The sequence below is a fragment of the Bufo bufo genome, chromosome 4 (genome assembly GCF_905171765.1).
Source record: "Bufo bufo chromosome 4, aBufBuf1.1, whole genome shotgun sequence".
NCBI classification, from domain to species: Eukaryota; Metazoa; Chordata; class Amphibia; order Anura; family Bufonidae; genus Bufo; species Bufo bufo.
The window spans coordinates 456,364,826-456,382,937 of NC_053392.1; the positions used below are offsets into that span (position 1 = coordinate 456,364,826).

The 18,112-nt window shown below is 43.7% G+C and overlaps 1 protein-coding gene across 2 annotated transcripts in view; it reads left to right on the plus strand.

Moving 5' to 3' along the window:
* The window catches only part of LYST (lysosomal trafficking regulator), a 736,927-nt gene that overhangs the window by 663,795 nt on the left and 55,020 nt on the right, over nucleotides 1-18,112 (plus strand). For both annotated transcript variants that reach the window (XM_040429442.1, XM_040429443.1), the window contains one exon: nucleotides 14,380-14,569. In XM_040429442.1, coding sequence (XP_040285376.1) covers nucleotides 14,380-14,569 — 190 coding nt within the window. The remainder of the gene's footprint in view (nucleotides 1-14,379; nucleotides 14,570-18,112) is intronic.

The following is an 18,112-nucleotide window of genomic DNA, read 5'->3' on the forward strand; positions in this document are numbered from 1 at the left end:
GTAGATGATGAGAAGGAAAGACAGCTCCCTTCGGCTGAGGTGGTTGAGTCTTAACTGCATGAAAAGGGGTGCGGGTCACTGGGAGATGCAGCGGTTGCTGCAGTAAGCTGGACCACTACAACGAAGCCACGGTTCTCCCAGGCCACTCTATGGTGATGCTGCATGTGTTCACACAGGGCCGTGGTGCCAACATTGGCATCCTTGCCACGCTTCACTTTCTGCCCACAGATTTGGCAAATGCCCATGTTCACCTCCTCCGGCGGCTTGATGAAGAGCTGCCACACCATTGAGTATGGCATTTACCCCCCCCCCCAACACTCCGCACTAACTGCCTGCTACCTCTGTGTCCGTTAACGCCTGCACCGCTACTTTCCGGGCAGGTAGGCTCCTGTGAAGCAGGTGGTCTAACCCGGGCACGTTTGTCTCCCAACCTCGCACTGCTGCCACCCTGCTGACTTACTGCCATGCTACCGCCATGCTGGCTCAGCTGCTGCCTCACGTGAAAGCTGCCACCCTCTTCTCCTGATGAAGCCCCTTCTTCACCCAGCTCCCAAGTGTGATCGGCTCTATCATCATCCACTACTGTCTGCACATCACTGATGTCCCCCTCAATGGTCTCAGGGACAGGAACCTGACTGCTTACAACACTAGCTCCCATGTGACTCTTATCATCACTACTTCACCGCCAATTGGAGTAAGCGGCGGTTCTCTCCTCCAGATCTTGGCTGGGCAGTAGCTGCTGACTGTCTTCTAGAAGCTCGTCCTTGCTGAAAAGTGAGCGGAGCCTATGGCATATAATACTTCTTGAGCTGAGGGAACTGAAAATGACAGAGGAAGGTTCAGGACAGGTGGGGGCTGGACAAGACATGACCACTAGATGACATGGGGAGCTCAGGCCTGTTGCTGCGAATCCTGCTGCCACCCCCTTTTTCTGCTGCTACTTCTGCCTGCGCCAAAAACATTTTGGCCACTGCCCATTCCCTTTGAAGGGCCTGTCACTTGTCTGTCTGACATACTGTAAAATAGAAGAATTAATTTAAACGTAAAGCACAAAAATGTCTGTATCACAATGTAAATTCACAGCAGAACGGCTAGTAAGACGTACTTGTATTTCCTATAAATACACCCCAAAAACGGCTGTGTCACAATATCAATTCACTGCAGAAAGGCTTGTATTTCCTATAAATGCACCCCAAAAAAGACTTTGTCACAATCTAAATTTACAGCGGAACGGCTAATAAGACGTACTTATATTTTCTATAAATCAACCCCAAAAATATCTGTATAACAATGTAAGTTCACCGCAGAACGGCCAATAAGACGTAGTTAGATTTCCTTTAAATACACCCCAAAAATGGCTGTTTCACAATGTAAATTCACTGCAGAGCGGCTAATAAGACATGCTTAAATGTCCGATTAATACACCCCAAAAATGGCTGTATCGCAATGTACTTTCACCGCAGAACGGCTAATAAGATGTATTTCCTATTAACCCCTTAGTGACTACTAATACGCCTTTTTACTGACATAAACCAAGGTTTTTTTTTAGCTAAACAGCTTGCTTTAATCAATCATTACATGTACTTAAAGCGGTGCATTAAAAACTATAACTTGCCCTGCAAAAAATAAGACCTCATACAAGTACAGTGATGAAAAAACAAAAAAGTTCTAGCTCTTGGAATGCAATAAAAAAAAAAAATGTGTGTGGTCCCTAAGGGGTTAATACACCACAAAACTGGCTGTATCACACAGAACTTTCACCCCAAAAACAAGCAAGGTTTGCTGGAATTAATGAGCTATCATATAGTGAAAACAACATAATAGCAGTAGTATAACTGCAATTTGTATCCCCAAATTAGGGCAGCAAGGTGTAATAGTAATAGCTCCTATTACCTAGGCTTTACACTTCCCTATTGGACCCTGCTCTCTGCCTATAGTCCTATAGTGTGGATAATGCCTCCCTATCCTTTCCCTACACTATGAATGATCTTTCCCTGAACTGCTAAATCGTTTTTTGTTTTTTGCTAAATAAAGTCTTTCCTAACACTGTCCTTTGCGCCTGTCACATCTCTCCCTGCACTAAGTACACTGGAAAATGGAAGCAACCAAGATGGCTGAAGCTATCAAGTCGATCAGCTGTTTGAAAAGGAGGCAGCACTCCATGCGAGTGCTCCTTTTTCCTTATTACATTGCACGTCTTCTCCCTTGCAGTGGCGGTGTAGAGTAATTACAAGTACTCACTCTATTCAAGTGAATGGAGCAAGTATTTGTAATTACACTGCATCGGCGAGACAATGGGCAGTGTAATCAAGAGGAAGTAGCTCTAGCGTGGAGCACAGCTGATTGTCTAGGGTGCCAGGTTTCGAACCTCGCCAATCAGATATTGATGACCTATCCTGAGGTGAAAAATATGCCTGCTCAACCCCTTTAAATGGTCAGAAATGTTTCTCCGTTCTTGCAGTAAGACAATCCATATCTTAACATGAGGTATGTTGTCGTACTGTGCTGCCCTGTTTAAGGGTAAAGGTTGGGGAGCACTTTCCTCATTAGTTTAACTATGATTTCTTTGTTTCCTTTATTTAATGCTATCTGCAGACAGCAGGTTGTATAGCAGGAGAAGCTGAGCAGATTAATGTATAGTTTTATGAGAAAAGTTTCAGTAAAACTAGTAATTTATACATTTAAAGGGAATGTGTCATCAGAAAATGACCTGCTGATTCAATCACTTTTTCAGTTATTTTAAAATAATTTTTTATTGTTATTTTTAATTTTCAATGTCCGTTTTTATATTTAAAACCAAAAATCCTGCAGTTTTTGCAGTGGCCACTATGTCTGATAATTGGCACCACTTATTGGTCTGTACAGATTACTTTACTGCAGTTAACTCATTCTAATCCTGTCTGTAATTATATGATCTTTGTGTATAGATAAAACAGAATCCACCATTCACCAGCTTATTTATTCTTCCCTTGTACAATGACCTCCTCACAAGTCAAAGAGCATGCCTAGAAAAATCTCCTATAGAAGACAATAGGGTCCCTCCTGACCACTGTGTCTATGGCCCATGGAGCTGCCATAAAGCAATTTTTTTAAGGCTTTGTAAATACTGTTAAGAGCAGCTCAGCCACCCCCATAATAATGTTCAGGAAGTAAAATAAAAAGAAATCTACAATCAGAAAATAAAAACAGATTAGAAAAAAAGGAGACTACTGTTGCGATCTGGTTTTAACTGGCAAATACAATGTTTGGTGACACATTTATGTGTGTTGATGCCTCATGCGGGTGCCACCAGGGGCGTAGCTGAAGGCTCATGGGCCCTGGTGCAAGAGTTAGGCTTGGGCCCCCCTTTTCTCAGTGCTTTGTGTGTCTTCTTATGCAGCACAAGGGTCTTTGGGCCCCCTCAGGCTCCTGGGCCCGGTAGCGACTGCTACCTCTGCACCCCCTATAGCTACGCCCCTGGGTGCCACCTTCCCCACTCTGTGACTGGGCCACTATGTTCACTCCTCATGCGGTTTCCACCTCATCACTCTCTGACTGGGCCACTATGTTCACTCCTCAGGTGCCCCTCCCCAGTCTGTGATACACTAGCGTCCTTGTTTGGCCTTGTTCCCCAGACAGGTTTCCAGACTGAGCGGCAGTGTATAGACTTTGTTACTCTATAAATCAGTGCCGTATTATGCAAAGAATATATTACACACACTCACAACCCTCATTACCAAAAAAGATATGCTATGGGGTATGCGGAGGAACTCTAGTAATACTGCTAAAGACATGGCACTATATTCATATGACGGGTTTTAGGACATTGCATTATATTTATAGGACAGATAATATACTCTATATGACTGGCCATCTATATTTCATTGGGACATATTACATGCTCCTAAACCACACAACAGATGATCTTTGCTACCAGAAAGCCATCCATTATTACATAAACTTTTTTGTTTTTCTTAAATCCTCTAGTTTCTACAGTTCAAAGGCTTATTGCCAGCACACCAAAAGCATTTTTGCTGCAAACAGAAAGTAATGACCCTTTTTTTTTTTTTTAACTATTCTATTCATTTGCATGTTAAACCCGTTGCATTATAGCAAACACATTTTACGGCAATTAATAATGCCATTTCTATACTCATCTTATTAAACGTGTTGCATTATAGCAAAAGCGTTTTACGGCAAACAATAATGCCATTATTATACCGGTGTTAAACTCTTTGCATATTACTGCAAAATAATGTTCCATTATGGCAAAATAATTTTATGGTAATAACTCCATTTTTATACCTTCATTATTGAACACACAGTTCTAAGCCATTTTACTGCAAAAATTGCATTGTGATACCCATTTATTGAACGCATTATTGCATCAGACCATGTAGTTAAAAGACATTTCACTACATAAATTGCACACATTGCATTATTACCAGCGTGTAGTGTTTTTGTAGAAGGATAGGGACATTTAATTGCTTCTCTGTCTTTAACCCCTTAGTGACCACCCATACGTGTTTTTACTGACGTAAACAAAGGGGGTTTTAGCTAAACGGCTGGCTTTAATCAATCATTACATGTACTTAAAATGGTGTATTAAAAACTATAACTTGTCCTGCAAAAAATAAGACCTCCTACAAGTACATTTATGAAAAAACAAAAAAGTTCTAGCTCTTGGAATGCAATTTTTAAAAAATGTGCTTGGTCACTAAGGGGTTAAATTACAGAAAACTGACTTGCAATTTTGCTTGTACCATTTAATAACCTGTGTACCAAATCTGTGACTTTTCATTTATAGAAAACATGTGACTTTCCATTTGTAGGCCTCATAATAAAATGTCTGGAAAATGGAAGAGTCCAAAACGAAATGTCTAGGGCTCATTATCCAATAGTCAGACTTTAGGTAGTAGCAGCACCAGTTATCCAGCTGGTAGTAGTAGGCCAGAGTTCTCCCTCACACCACATTATTATTGAGTACAAAGAAGATGAGATTTTAGACTGGATTGCTAACTCCTCCTCTCGGGCACAGCAGGATTATGTGGAGGTCAGCTCTTGGTTTGACACCATGCCTTCAAACTTTTCAGTGACATCCTCTCTGCCTTCACTGCCTCTCCTAGTTAGGCGCCGTCTTTTTCCCTAAGGAGAGACAACAAAACACCATGTACTCTTGAAGATACTCAAGGTAGTCTCCCTGTTGATTACTTGTGTGATAACAGTGTTTGGACTGCCATGAGGAGGTGGTTCAGTCAGAGGTGGGTGGACCCTGTGCATAACTTTGTTAGTGGTGGCAGCAACAGTGGCACTCAAAGCAAATACATATAAGGGATTTGGGGGGGGGGGGCAAGGAGCCCACAATAACATATCACAGTCTGATAATAGTGGTGTGAAGGGTAAGGATGACAATGCTGATGATTGTGTGTTTTATACAAGACTTAGGAGCTGGATCAGGGTGCTGAGGAGGAAGTAACATCGTAGGTGCAAGGTGCTGGCCATTGCAATAAAGAGCAGAGGCAAGGTACTGCCATGGCTGCTTGTATTATGGCAAGATTGGGAACTGGTGATACTGGGCGTGCAGGGTCAAAACATGCCAGGGCTAAGCTAAGTTAGGCTGCCACTAGATCTGTGCGGATTGTACGAGTATCTCCCGTCTTTCCCCAGTGCTGGAAGACAAAAGCATTGCCGTGAGAAAGATCTGCAAGAATAAAATAAGCTAAGCTAAAAGATCATTCTCTAGCTGATCTTTTCACGTTAAATAAAACCCCGTCACAGGCAGAACTACTAAGGTTGCTTAACACCTCACATATAAACGCCCTCCACTTGGCGCATTTCCGCACGGTAACAGAGAGATTCCTTGCTGCTTTTTCGATTATTAGGCAGCTCACTTCATTTGAAACTCTCCTGAAAGCAAACCAAGCTTCATCGAGGAAAGTGGGAAACTTGTACGCTCAAATTAGCTCCCCGAAATCAGATGTAAAGCCAGCCTTTCTATCTGAGTGGGAAAAGGAATTAAATATTACACTTTCAGACACTGAAACAAAAACCATTCTAGCTACATCACAAGGTTTCTCCCAATGTGTTAGGTTGCAAGAAAACCATTACAAGATATTGACCAGATGGTACAGGACGCCGGAGTTCCTTTTTAAACATAATCTTTCCCAAACTAACGCTTGTTGGAGATGTGAAACTGGTGAAGGCTCGCTCTCTCACATTTGGTATACATGTCCGGCAATCGCCACCTACTGGTCCCAAATAGAACAAACAATTAACAAAGTCAGTACAACACCTTTAACACTGAAGATAGAACACATAGTGTTAGCAAATGCATCAACCTCATATAGACCGTCTAAACTTAACCTAGCCACCCATTTAATCGCAGCAGCTAAGGCATTAGTCCCAGTCCATTGGCTTAGCAGGGACCCACCTACTCATCATGAATGGACCCAGAAAGTTGATCAAATCTGCAAATTCGAGGAGATCTCTAGCTATAACAATAGAACTAGAGACAAGTTTCTTAAGATTTGGAACCCATGGCGAGACTTCCAAGCATTAAGATAAGACGTGTCTTTTTGTAACCACGGCGACTAAACGACTTTCCCAAAAAGGACCCTTTGCATTGAGAAAAAGTTGAGAAATGTTGCTGCGGCTGCTTTGCTTTATTTAACAATGATACATAGACGAAAGATGCGTTAATGAAATGATGCACAAATGATAAATAGATAAAGGACGGGCAATATGTGGTCAAAGAAGCTGGTACCCCCTCCCCCTCTCTCCTCCCTCTTCCCTGTAACCCAAAACCCTTGTTTATTATTATTTATTTTAAAGTTCGGGTAACGGATTGCTCCCCACTGTCGACTTGATGTCATAGTTGCGCATGGTAGCAACCGTCCACTCGTAATGTTCTGTAGAGTTGACACATCTCATGAGACACAGTAAGATGGACTTGACGCTATTGTAAACATAATGTCCAGTATGTCCTCTTTTTCAGGTATTATTCCAATTACTGTCCTGTAATTTCCGGCACCATGTACCTATGCAATATCTCTGTGATGTGTCTGTTATGATATTTTATTGTACGTTGATAAAATATGAAAATAAAGAATTATAAAAAAAAAAAAAAAAAAGAATAAAATAAGCTGATAGCATTCAAGCACAAACTTAGTCTCCAAAGCTCTATTAAAGCACATGATGCGGCGTCACCAGCTACTGTAGGAAAATAGAAGTGGCAGCCAGTGTCCTCTTTCTTCCGGTCTCCTTTGTAGCAGCCAGGCCACATCCATGTGAAGTACAGTGTCATTATCATCGTTCTCATCAGTTACTGTTTCACACACTCAGACTAATCCTCCTCCTAATACTCCTCCGCACCATCTTCAACCATTGATAACAGTATGTGTGGTCAGGAAACAACTCTACAGCAATCTGCTGGTGTGCAAGCTTAACTCCCACCTTGCCTAGTTGCTGGAGGTGCAGTGGCTGCCTTACCACTTAGTGGACTCTACTGTCTTTAGGGAGCTAATAGCATGCTTGAGCCTTGATGGAAGATGGCCAGTATTATTTTTTTTAAAGGGGACATGTCACCAAAAATGCAATGCAATCTGACAGCACCATGTTGTTGAGCAGGAGAAGCTGAGCAGATGTATATTTTGTGGGAAAAGATTAAGTAAAGCATGTGTACTTAGTATCTATGCTCTTTTTTACCTCCTGTGAACAGCTATTGGTACAGGAGGGAGGGGTTATCAGTGATTGATATCACTGTGTGTATAAGTGTGCATAAGAGAGAGCTGTCAGTCATTGATAAAACCTCCCTCCTGTATCGATAGCTCTTCACAGGGCTGCAGATTCAAATGTAAAAATTAAAAGTTTTACTGAATCTTTCCCCACAAAAGCACCTTCGTCACTGGGAGTTGGAGAGGCCTGCTTGCCAGCCTCTTGCCCTGTGACTATGGCCCCTGGGACACTATTTGGGCATATTGGATTTCAAAGTCTCTGTTTCTGCCCTGTGGACTTTTTACTGGAACTATTTGGGGCATGTGACCATGTGCACGTTGGGGCAAAAATACGACTTCCAGGAAATTCCTGAACCCCTGAACCAATCTGGGTGATTTTTGGATTGGTTTGTTCACCCAGATCAAGGCTATCAGGGGATGTAATTTTTATGGGTATATGTGGTGTTTTGGGGTATGTGTATTTTATGCCTGTGAGTAATTAAGTCCATTGTGTTTGTTAAATATATCACAGGCAGAGGCCATTGTGTTGTTAATTGCGTCACAGACAATGCCTATTCTGTTATTGATTGCGTCCCAGGCAATGCCATTGTGTTTGTTGAATGTATAGTTTTTGTGTTTAAACGGTAAAACTGTAAATGATTGGCTGCTATGTTATGTCCTCAGTTCCCAACCAGGTCCACGGGGGTGGTACTCTTGTTGGAAAATGTGTATAAAAGTCAATGCGTGTGTGGTCAATAAAGAGTTCCTGTTTTGGCCTTCAACATAGAGCCTCTTCTCATGTGTGTGGGGATTGCTATACGCTGTATACTCCCCTGGCTATAACCCCTAGCTCTTGTAAGAGCTGTTCCTGTACCTTGTTCTTGTGGTGGTTACGGTGTCGAGCGGAGTGCTTGGAGTCCTCGGGAAACAGTAGGAGCATCCATCAACGGAGATACCCAGTCGGGGTGCCAGGAGATCCGTTACATTGGTGGCAGCAGTGGGATGGTGTCCTAGTGAGAGGAGAAATTCCAAACAAGACAGCTCACGACCTTTTCAATGTCTGCACGGGAAAGGAGCAATCCCCATAAGATTCATAAGAAATAATCCCAGCAGACGTACTTGCTCTTCAGAATGTGCTTTATTAACGGTTCACAGCAGAACGCGTTGCAGCATGTCAGCCTTCCTCAACAGCAGTTGAGGAAGGCTGACATGCCGCAACGCGTTCTGCTGTGAACTGTTAATAAAGCACATTCTGAAGAGCAAGTACGTCTTCTAGTGAGAGGAGAAGCCGCTCGGAGACACCGTTCGTGGATTTACAAAATTGAGGGCAATGCTAGTATCCGTACAGCGCCCCGGGATACAGCAGGATGGAATCAACTAGTCTTTGGACAGCGTTCCATGACGAGGAGGAGGAGGCAGCCGCGGACTACAGGGATGCAGAGAGAAAGGAAGTCTGGTATGATGCCCTGGAAAATGCCCAGCAGCGGCGGCGAGATGAGTGTCTCCCCAGTTATGAGCAGCGGCCACAGAAGTGTGTGGCGATGCGGATGGGTCTCTTGGGAGAGCAGCCCCTGGATGAGTGGGCAACAGAGCTCCAGAGCCTGGTATGTAAGGAGCTTTGGCTAGAGGACGCTTACCGGGCCCTAAGGTAGCATGTCATTCAACATTCCCCCTGGATGGCCGAGAACGACTTACCTGGAGGGAAGGATTATGATGGACCTGGGTTACTATGGGAGGCCTTGGAGGAGGACATTGATCTCAGCAGCATGGAGGAGTCTAGGTTTTGGGACATCTACGACTACCGGATGGGCGTGCATGTTTAATCTGACGAATGGGAGGTGAGCAAAGACATGACCCACCTGGTAAAAAAGAGAGTGGGAGCTGGAGCAGACCTACCAACACCTGCTCAGCTCCGTTCATCCCCAACCTACCTGACAAGCAGAGCCACATCTGCCCTCCTACAACGGGGAAGACTTGGCAGCGATACCCCCTGCTTCCCTACCAACTCCCAAAGTAGGGAACTTCTTCGACTGGTTCTGGGAAGACCTCCCGATGGCAGGTAGAGATGGGAACGAAGTCTCTCCATCGGCCCTACAGGGATGCTGGGCAGCCGGCCCAGATCCCCAACTACAGCCAGCGTTACCTGGAGTCCAGACAGTCGGTCTGACTCCCCATTGGCAGCTTACCTTACAGGGAGAGATGACAACCGGTCTCTCTTCCCAGCGGCAGGCAGGATCACAGGGAGAGGAGATGGTCGGTCCCCCGTCCCTGCAGCAACCAACATCACTGGGAGGGGAGATGGTCGCACCCACTAACCAGCACCAGGCAGCGTTACCGAGAGTCGAGACAGTCAGTCTTACTCCCCAGCGGCAGTGTGTCCTACAGGGAGTGGAGACTGCCGGTTACATGCCCCAGCAGCTGTGTACATTACAGAGAGAGGATATAACCGGTGCCCCTCTCCAGCAGCAGCTGCTCAACCGAGTCCTGGGGGTAGTGGAGGAGACGTTTTTATACCCACTGACCCCCTTCCAGCAGAAGAGCTGGCATCTGGGCAGAGCGCTGCTAGCCTCTGCCCAACCCTTTCCTATGATCCAGAGCCTGACTGCTTACAGGTTGTCCTAGCAGAAGTGCTGGCACCAGGGAAGAGCGCAGTTGGCCTCTGCCCACCACGTACTTACAGCTCCATGCCTGGGGACACAAAGAAGATCAGGGACAGCAGACGTTCCCTCTGCAGCCTAGGACAGACCGAAAAAAGCTGGACACACAAGAACTACAGGTGCAGTACTTGGTTGTGGGTGGACTTCTCGACTAACTCTGGTACTGACCGACAGGAGGTCAGGTACCTGGTTAGTCTTCCCCTGGGAGGGAAGATGTGTGACGAAAGCTCCTTGGTCACTGGGAGTTGGAAAGGCCTGCTTGCCCTGTGACTATTGCCCCAGGGACACTATTTGGGCATATTGGATTTCAAAGGCTCCGTTTCTGTCCCGTGGACTTTTTACTGAAACTGGGGCATGTGACCATGTGCACGGTGGGGCAAAAATAAGACTTCCAGGAAATTCCTGAACCCCTGAACCAATCTGGGTGATTTTTGGATAGGTTGTTCACCCAGATCGAGGCTATCAGGGGATGTAACTTTTATAGTGATATGTGGTGTTTTGGGGTATGTGTATTTTATGCCTGTGAGTAATTAAGTCCATTGTGTTTGTTAAATATATCACAGGCAGAGGCCATTGTGTTGTTAATTGCGTCACAGACAATGCCTATTCTGTTATTGATTGCGTCCCAGGCAATGCCATTGTGTTTGTTGAATGTATAGTTTTTGTGTTTAAACGGTAAAACTGTAAATGATTGGCTGCTATGTTATGTCCTCAGTTCCCAACCAGGTCCACAGGGGTGGTACCCTTGTTGGAAAATGTGTATAAAAGTCAATGCGTGTGTGGTCAATAAAGAGTTCCTGTTTTGGCCTTCAACATAGAGCCTCGTCTCATGTGTGTGGGGATTGCTATACGCTGTATACTCCTCTGGCTATAACCCCTAACTCTTGAAAGAGCTGTTAAATTTAATAGGTAATTCCTTGCTTCTTTAAACATACCCACAGCATCTGAGTACCGCTTTGCTGTGTTTCCATTGAAGGTCAGTGCGCTAGAGGTTTTCCTTATGCTGGAATGCAGTGAGCGTGTTCCTGTGAGTGCTATGTGTCGGCCATACTGATGGATGGTGGCAGTGTTGAGTGGACGTGTTTGGGGGTTCCTTCACTCCTTGGTATCCTAGTGTATTAATGGGAGTGCAAGCAGAGTTCCCCCTTACAGTCACATACAAGCATACAGGTGGAATGAATGCCAGTGTGCCCCTCGTGGCGTGTGTGTGATCATGACATGCAAGCCATCTTTTCCTCATCTAAACAAAGCACACACACTCAGCTATCCATATGATGTAACAGGAAGCATGACTCATCAGACCAGACCGGTTACTTCAATTGTTTTATGGTCTACTTCTGACAGTTGTACTGTAGATGTTTTTTGCAGTGAATAAATGTCTGCATGGGGAATCTGATCAGTTTTACTGGAATGCACGGAGTGGTCTTTCACTTTTCTGTCATAGGTAGCATTAACTTGTTCAGCAATTAGTTGTTCAGCAGTTCATTTACATCAAACCCAAAAGGCTAGCCGTTGTCTCTATGTGCATCCCCATGCCTTGGGCCACCCATCACCGCTATTTCACTGGTGGTTCTTGCTTAGACGACTTGGTAGGTGCTAACCATTGCATCTCTTAAGATCTGCTGACCCACATCACAATTTGGTCCTTGTCAAAGTTGCTATGATCCTTACGTTTGCCGATTTTATTTTTTGTATTATTATTTTTATCTTCTTCCAACAACATTGCTTTTAAGGGAATTTATCACCTTCGGCAAGCCATAATAAGTGCAGTAATTCCCCCGTTGTGAGTCCGCAAACCAACCATAGAATGCATTGAGAGGACTTCTGGGTATGCACACATAATGGAATGGATTTCAGGAGAAGTCCTCTATCTGCATTCCACGTCCAGTTTCTGAGCGTATTGCAGGGGAATAAGAGTTAGTATCAGCATAGAAATTATTGATCTGGAGTCAGCTGCAGGTTTCCTTTTATACATGTATTATTGTACATAATTGGGCTTGCCGGAGGTGACATTCCTCCCCTTTAAGAATTGACTGATCACTTGCCTGATATTAATTACCTCTAAGGGTGTAATATATTGTTCACTTCACCTGTTGATGGTTTCAATGTTATGGCTAATAGAGATATATACCATATATTTATTATTTCTTTTACTTGTGTGGTATAATTTTTCCCCACTCACCTTCTGCCTGAAGCACAATTAAAGGGATTCTGTCACCTGGATTTTGCCTATAGAGCTGCGGACATGCGCTGCTAGATAGCTGCTAGCACATCCGCAATATACATTCCCGATAGCTCTCAGTGCTTTTATTGTGTCCAAAAAACAATTGTATATATATATATATATATATATACACTCACCTAAAAAATTATTAGGAACACCATACTAATACGGTGTTGGACCCCCTTTTGCCTTCAGGACTGCCTTAATTCTACATGGCATTGATTCAACAAGGTGCTGATAGCATTCTTTAGAAATGTTGGCCCATATTGATAGGATAGCATCTTGCAGTTGATGGAGATTTGAGGGATACACATCCAGGGCACGAAACTCCCGTTCCACCACATCCCAAAGATGCTCTATTGGGTTGAGATCTGGTGACTGTGGGGGCCATTTTAGTACAGTGAACTCATTGTCATGTTCAAGAAACCAATTTGAAATGATTCGAGCTTTGTGACATGGTGCATTATCCTGCTGGAAGTAGCCATCAGAGGATGGATACATGTTCTCATTCTGTTTACGCCAAATTCGGACTCTACCATTTGAATGTCTCAACAGAAATCGAGACTCATCAGACCAGGCAACATTTTTCCAGTCTTCAACAGTCCAATTTTGGTGAGCTCGTGCAAATTGTAGCCTCTTTTTCCTATTTGTAGTGGAGATGAGTGGTACCCGGTTGGGTCTTCTGCTGTTGTAGCCCATCCGCCTCAAGGTTGTGCGTGTTGTGGCTTCACAAATGCTTTGCTGCATACCTCGGTTGTAACGAGTGGTTATTTCAGTCAACGTTGCTCTTCTTTCAGCTTGAATCAGTCGGCCCATTCTCCTCTGACCTCTAGCATCCACAAGGCATTTTTGCCCACAGGACTGCCGCATACTGGATGTTTTTCCCTTTTCACACCATTCTTTGTAAACCCTAGAAATGGTTGTGCGTGAAAATGCCAGTAACTGAGCAGATTGTGAAATACTCAGACCGGCCCGTCTGGCACCAACAACCATGCCACGCTCAAAATTGCTTAAATCACCTTTCTTTCCCATTGTGACATTCAGTTTGGAGTTCAGGAGATTGTCTTGACCAGGACCACACCCCTAAATGCATTGAAGCAACTGCCATGTGATTGGTTGACTAGATAATTGCATTAATGAGAAATAGAACAGGTGTTCCTAATAATTCTTTAGGTGAGTGTATATATATGTAAATGAGGCAAGTAAGGTGCCCAAGGGGCTGTTACTAACGTTTCTGGAGCCCAGCCACGCCCACTGTGAAGGAGCCCAGCACCGACCCGCATCCTCCGAATCTCCTCCTGGCTCCCCGACGTCACAACATTAGAGTGCCGTAATCTCGCAGTTAGCGCATGCGCAGTTCATAGGAACACTATGTCGGCATTGACATGCGGCGTACTCGCGGTTGTGCAAGATTATGGCGCTCAAACTTTGTGACGTTGGGAAGCCAGGAGGAGATTCAGAGGATGCAGGCGGTGCTGGGCTCCTTCACGAAGGGCTTGGCTGGGTACCAGAAACGTTAGTAACAGCCCTTTGGGCACCTTACTTGCCTCATTTACATATATATAAAATCATTTCTTTGACACAATAAAAGCACTTAGAGCTATGGGGAATGTATATTGGCGATTTAGCAGCGCATGTCCGCAGCTCTATAGGCAAAATCCAGGTGACAGAATCCCTTTAAATGAAGAAAAAATAGTACTTTGTGGTAAGTGATACTTTTATGGTAGAGATTTACAATTGTCGTTTTTATATCACATGTAACATAGCTTTAAACAGTGTACTAATGCACAATTTGTTGCAATGATAGAGCCCACTACCTTGGATACGAGGACTAAAATGGGGGGAATATGTTGGATCACCAAGTGCTCCAGATCCCACTGTCTGCTTCAGTCAGCCTCATGGAGAAAAATTTGGATGTTTACAGGCATTACCTACTAGAGCGATATGTGGATTATCAAGAAAATTCTGCTTAATGATGAGTTACAGTAAGGAACAAGGTAATTCTCATGTCTTGTTTTGTTCTTGATAAAGTAAGCAGTTTACATATCTCTTATATATATAAATGAGTTTCTGTCTGTCTGTCTGTCTAGACGTCTGTCTGGACGTTCTTTATGCACAACCAAACGACTTGACCAATCTTCAACAAATTTGGCACACAGGTACATCAGGTGTCCGGGAAGGTTTTAGACTGGGTCTCAGCTCTCTAGGACGTAACGTTCCTGAGATATTCCCCAAAAATGACCCAATACAAGCCTGCAAGTCTTTATCTTCAAATCTCAAATGCTATAAACACAGTTTTGCTACAGGTTTCCATAACAACCCAGCCATTTTTCTTTACTGTTTGAAGGGGCGGGCACAGTGGAGGTCACTATTTTTAAAGGGGCGGGCGCTATGAAGGTCCCCGTTAAAGGGGCAGGCACTGTGAAAGTGACTGTTAAAGGGGCGGTCACTGTGAAAGTCACTGTTAAAAGGGCGGTTGCTGTGAAAGTCACTTTTAAAGGGGCAGGAGCTATCAAGGTCCCTGTTAAAGGGGCAGTCACTGTGAAAGTCACTGTTAAAGGGGCGGTCACTGTGAAAGTCCCTGTTAAAATGGCGGTCACTGTTAAAGGGGCGGGCACTGTGAATGTCACTGTTAAAGGGGCGGGCACTGTGAATGTCACTGTTAAAGGGGCGGCCACTGTGAAGGTCACTGTTAAAGGGGTGGTCAATGCTAAAGGGGTGGGCACTTTGGAGGTCACTGTTAAAAGGGCAGGCAGTGTTAAAGGAGCTGGCACTGTGAAGGTCATTGTTAAAGGGGCGGGCACTGTGGAGGTCAATGTTAAAGGGGCGGGCAGAGGCTGTGGGCTCCAGTGACGGTGCATGTTGCTCCTGATGAAGTGCACCCCTGTGCATGGAAACGCATTGAGCATAGACCACATAGGACTGTGTCAGATGAGTCGGTGCTTTTGACACACCAGTCAAACTCAACGGCTCCTATTATTTTTGCCTCAGTCCCGCACTTTATTTTGTTCAGTGCAGTGGATGTTATGCGCGCTGACATCCACTGTTAATAAGGCGATATCTTGCGCTATAATTGGTACCAGGTATCCAGTTGTACAGTACCCCACTTAGGTTCAGACATAGGACCTTGTGGTGGTATGCCCCCCAGTCTTGGTGGGTTTAGTTTGTGGGAACCACTGATCATACTGCTTACATATATATATACCCCTCTACTAGTGGTGTTATGAGGGTGGTTGGTCCCACAAATTAGTGACGCCTGATTTTTCATTCAGCTGCTTATTGCAGTGTGGGTAGACACCCCCTTTATTTTATTTGAACATCATAATAAAGTATTTGTTATTTTGTTTTAGCGTCCTTTTGAAACATATATTTATCTAGTGCTAATAAGGACGCATAACCATTACACCCCATTCATTTTGTTATAAAAAAAAGAAAAGTAGACATATTAGGTATCACCGCGTCCGTATCGACCAGCTCTATAAAAATATCACATGACCTAACCCCTCAGGTGAACACCGTCAAAAAACTAAAATAAAACTGTGCTAAAGAAGCAATTTTTTGTCACCTTACATCACTAAAAGTGTAACACCAAGCAATCAAAAAGGCCTATGCCCCCCAAAATAGTACCAATCTAACCGTCACCTCATCCCGCAAAAAATGAGCCACTACCTAAGACAATCGCCTAAAAAATAAAAAAAAACATGGCTCTGACTATGGAGACACTAAAACATGATTTTTTTGGTTTAAAAAATGCTTTAATTGTGTTAAATGTAAAAAAATAAAAAATAAAGTTGTAGACATATTAGGTATCACTGCATCTGTAACAACCTGCTCTATAAAAAATATCACATGATTTAACCCTTCAGATGAACACCGTAAAAAAACAAACGAAAAAAAACTGGTGTCAAAAGCCATTTTTTGTCACCTTACATGACCCCTTTCACACGAGCAAGTTTTCCGCACGGGTGCAATGCGTGATGTGAACGCATTGCACCCGCGCTAAATCCGGACCTATTCATTTCTATGGGGCTGTGCACACGAGCGGTGATTTTCACGCATCACTTGTGTGTTGCGTGAAAATCGCAGCATGTTCTATATTCTGCGTTTTTCACGCAACGCAGGCCCCATAGAAGTGAATAGGGCTGCGTGAAAATCGCAAGCATCCGCAAGCAAGTGCGGATGCGGTGCGATTTTCACGCACAGTTGCTAGGAGACGATCGGGATGGGGACCCGATCATTATTATTTTCCCTTATAACATGGTTATAAGGGAAAATAATAGCATTCTTAATACAGAATGCATAGTACAATAGGGCTGGAGGGGTTAAAAAAAAATATATAACTCAACTTAATCCACTTGATCACGCAGCCCGGCTTCTCTTCTTTCTTTTTCTTTGCTGTGCACAGGAAAAGGACCTGTGGTGACGTCACTACACTCATCACATGGTCCGTCACATGATCCACCACTATGGTAAACGATCATGTGATGGACCATGTGATGAGCGCAGTGACGTCATCAAAGGTCCTATTCCTGTGCACAACAAAGAAGAAGACAGAAGAGGAGCTGGGCTGCGCGATCAAGTGGATTAAGGTGAGTTATATTATTATTTATTTATTTTTTAACCCCTCCAGCCCTATTGTACTATGCATTCTGTATAAAGAATGCTATTATTTTCCCTTATAACCATGTTATAAAGGAAAATAATAAAATCTACACAACACCTAACCCAAGAAGTCTGGGTACCAAACATGCCGATTTTTCTCACGCGCGTGCAAAACGCATTACAATGTTTTGCACCCGCGCGGCAAGAACGCAAACATGGAACGCAAACGCAATGAAAACTGACTTGTTTTAGTGTCATAATCGCACCATTTTCCCTGAACGCCCCCTGAACGCATCCGGCCCCAATCCGCAACGCCCGTGTGAAAGGGGCCTTATAGCAAGCGGTCAAAAAGTCATATGCACCCTAAAATAGTACCAATCAAACCGTCATCTCATACTGAAAAAAATTAGCCCCTACATAAGACAGTCGCCCAAAATTTTAAAAAAAACTATGGCTTTCATAATATGAGACACTAAAAATATTATTTTTAGTCATGTTTGGTATTGTCGCATCCGTAACAACCTGCTCTATAAAAATACCACATGATCTAAACTGTTAGAGGAACACTGTAAATAACAAAAAATGGTGCCAAAACAGCTATTTTTTGTAATATAGTGCAACTAAAAATCATATGTACCCTAGAATAGTACCAACAAAACTGCCACCTTATCCCATAGTTTCCAAAATGTGGTTTTCAAATGTGACACGGCAGTTTAAAATTATTCCAGTAAAATCTACCTTCCAAGAAAAAATTTAAATGATGCCAAACAGCTATTTTTTGCTACCTTGCCTTGCATAAAAAGTGTAATAAAGAGCAACCAAAAATCACATGTACCCTAAAATAGTTCCAACAAAACTTCCACCTTATCCCGTAGTTTCCAAAATGGGGTCTTTTTTTGGAGTTTCTACTCTAGGGGTGCATCTTCAAATGTGACACG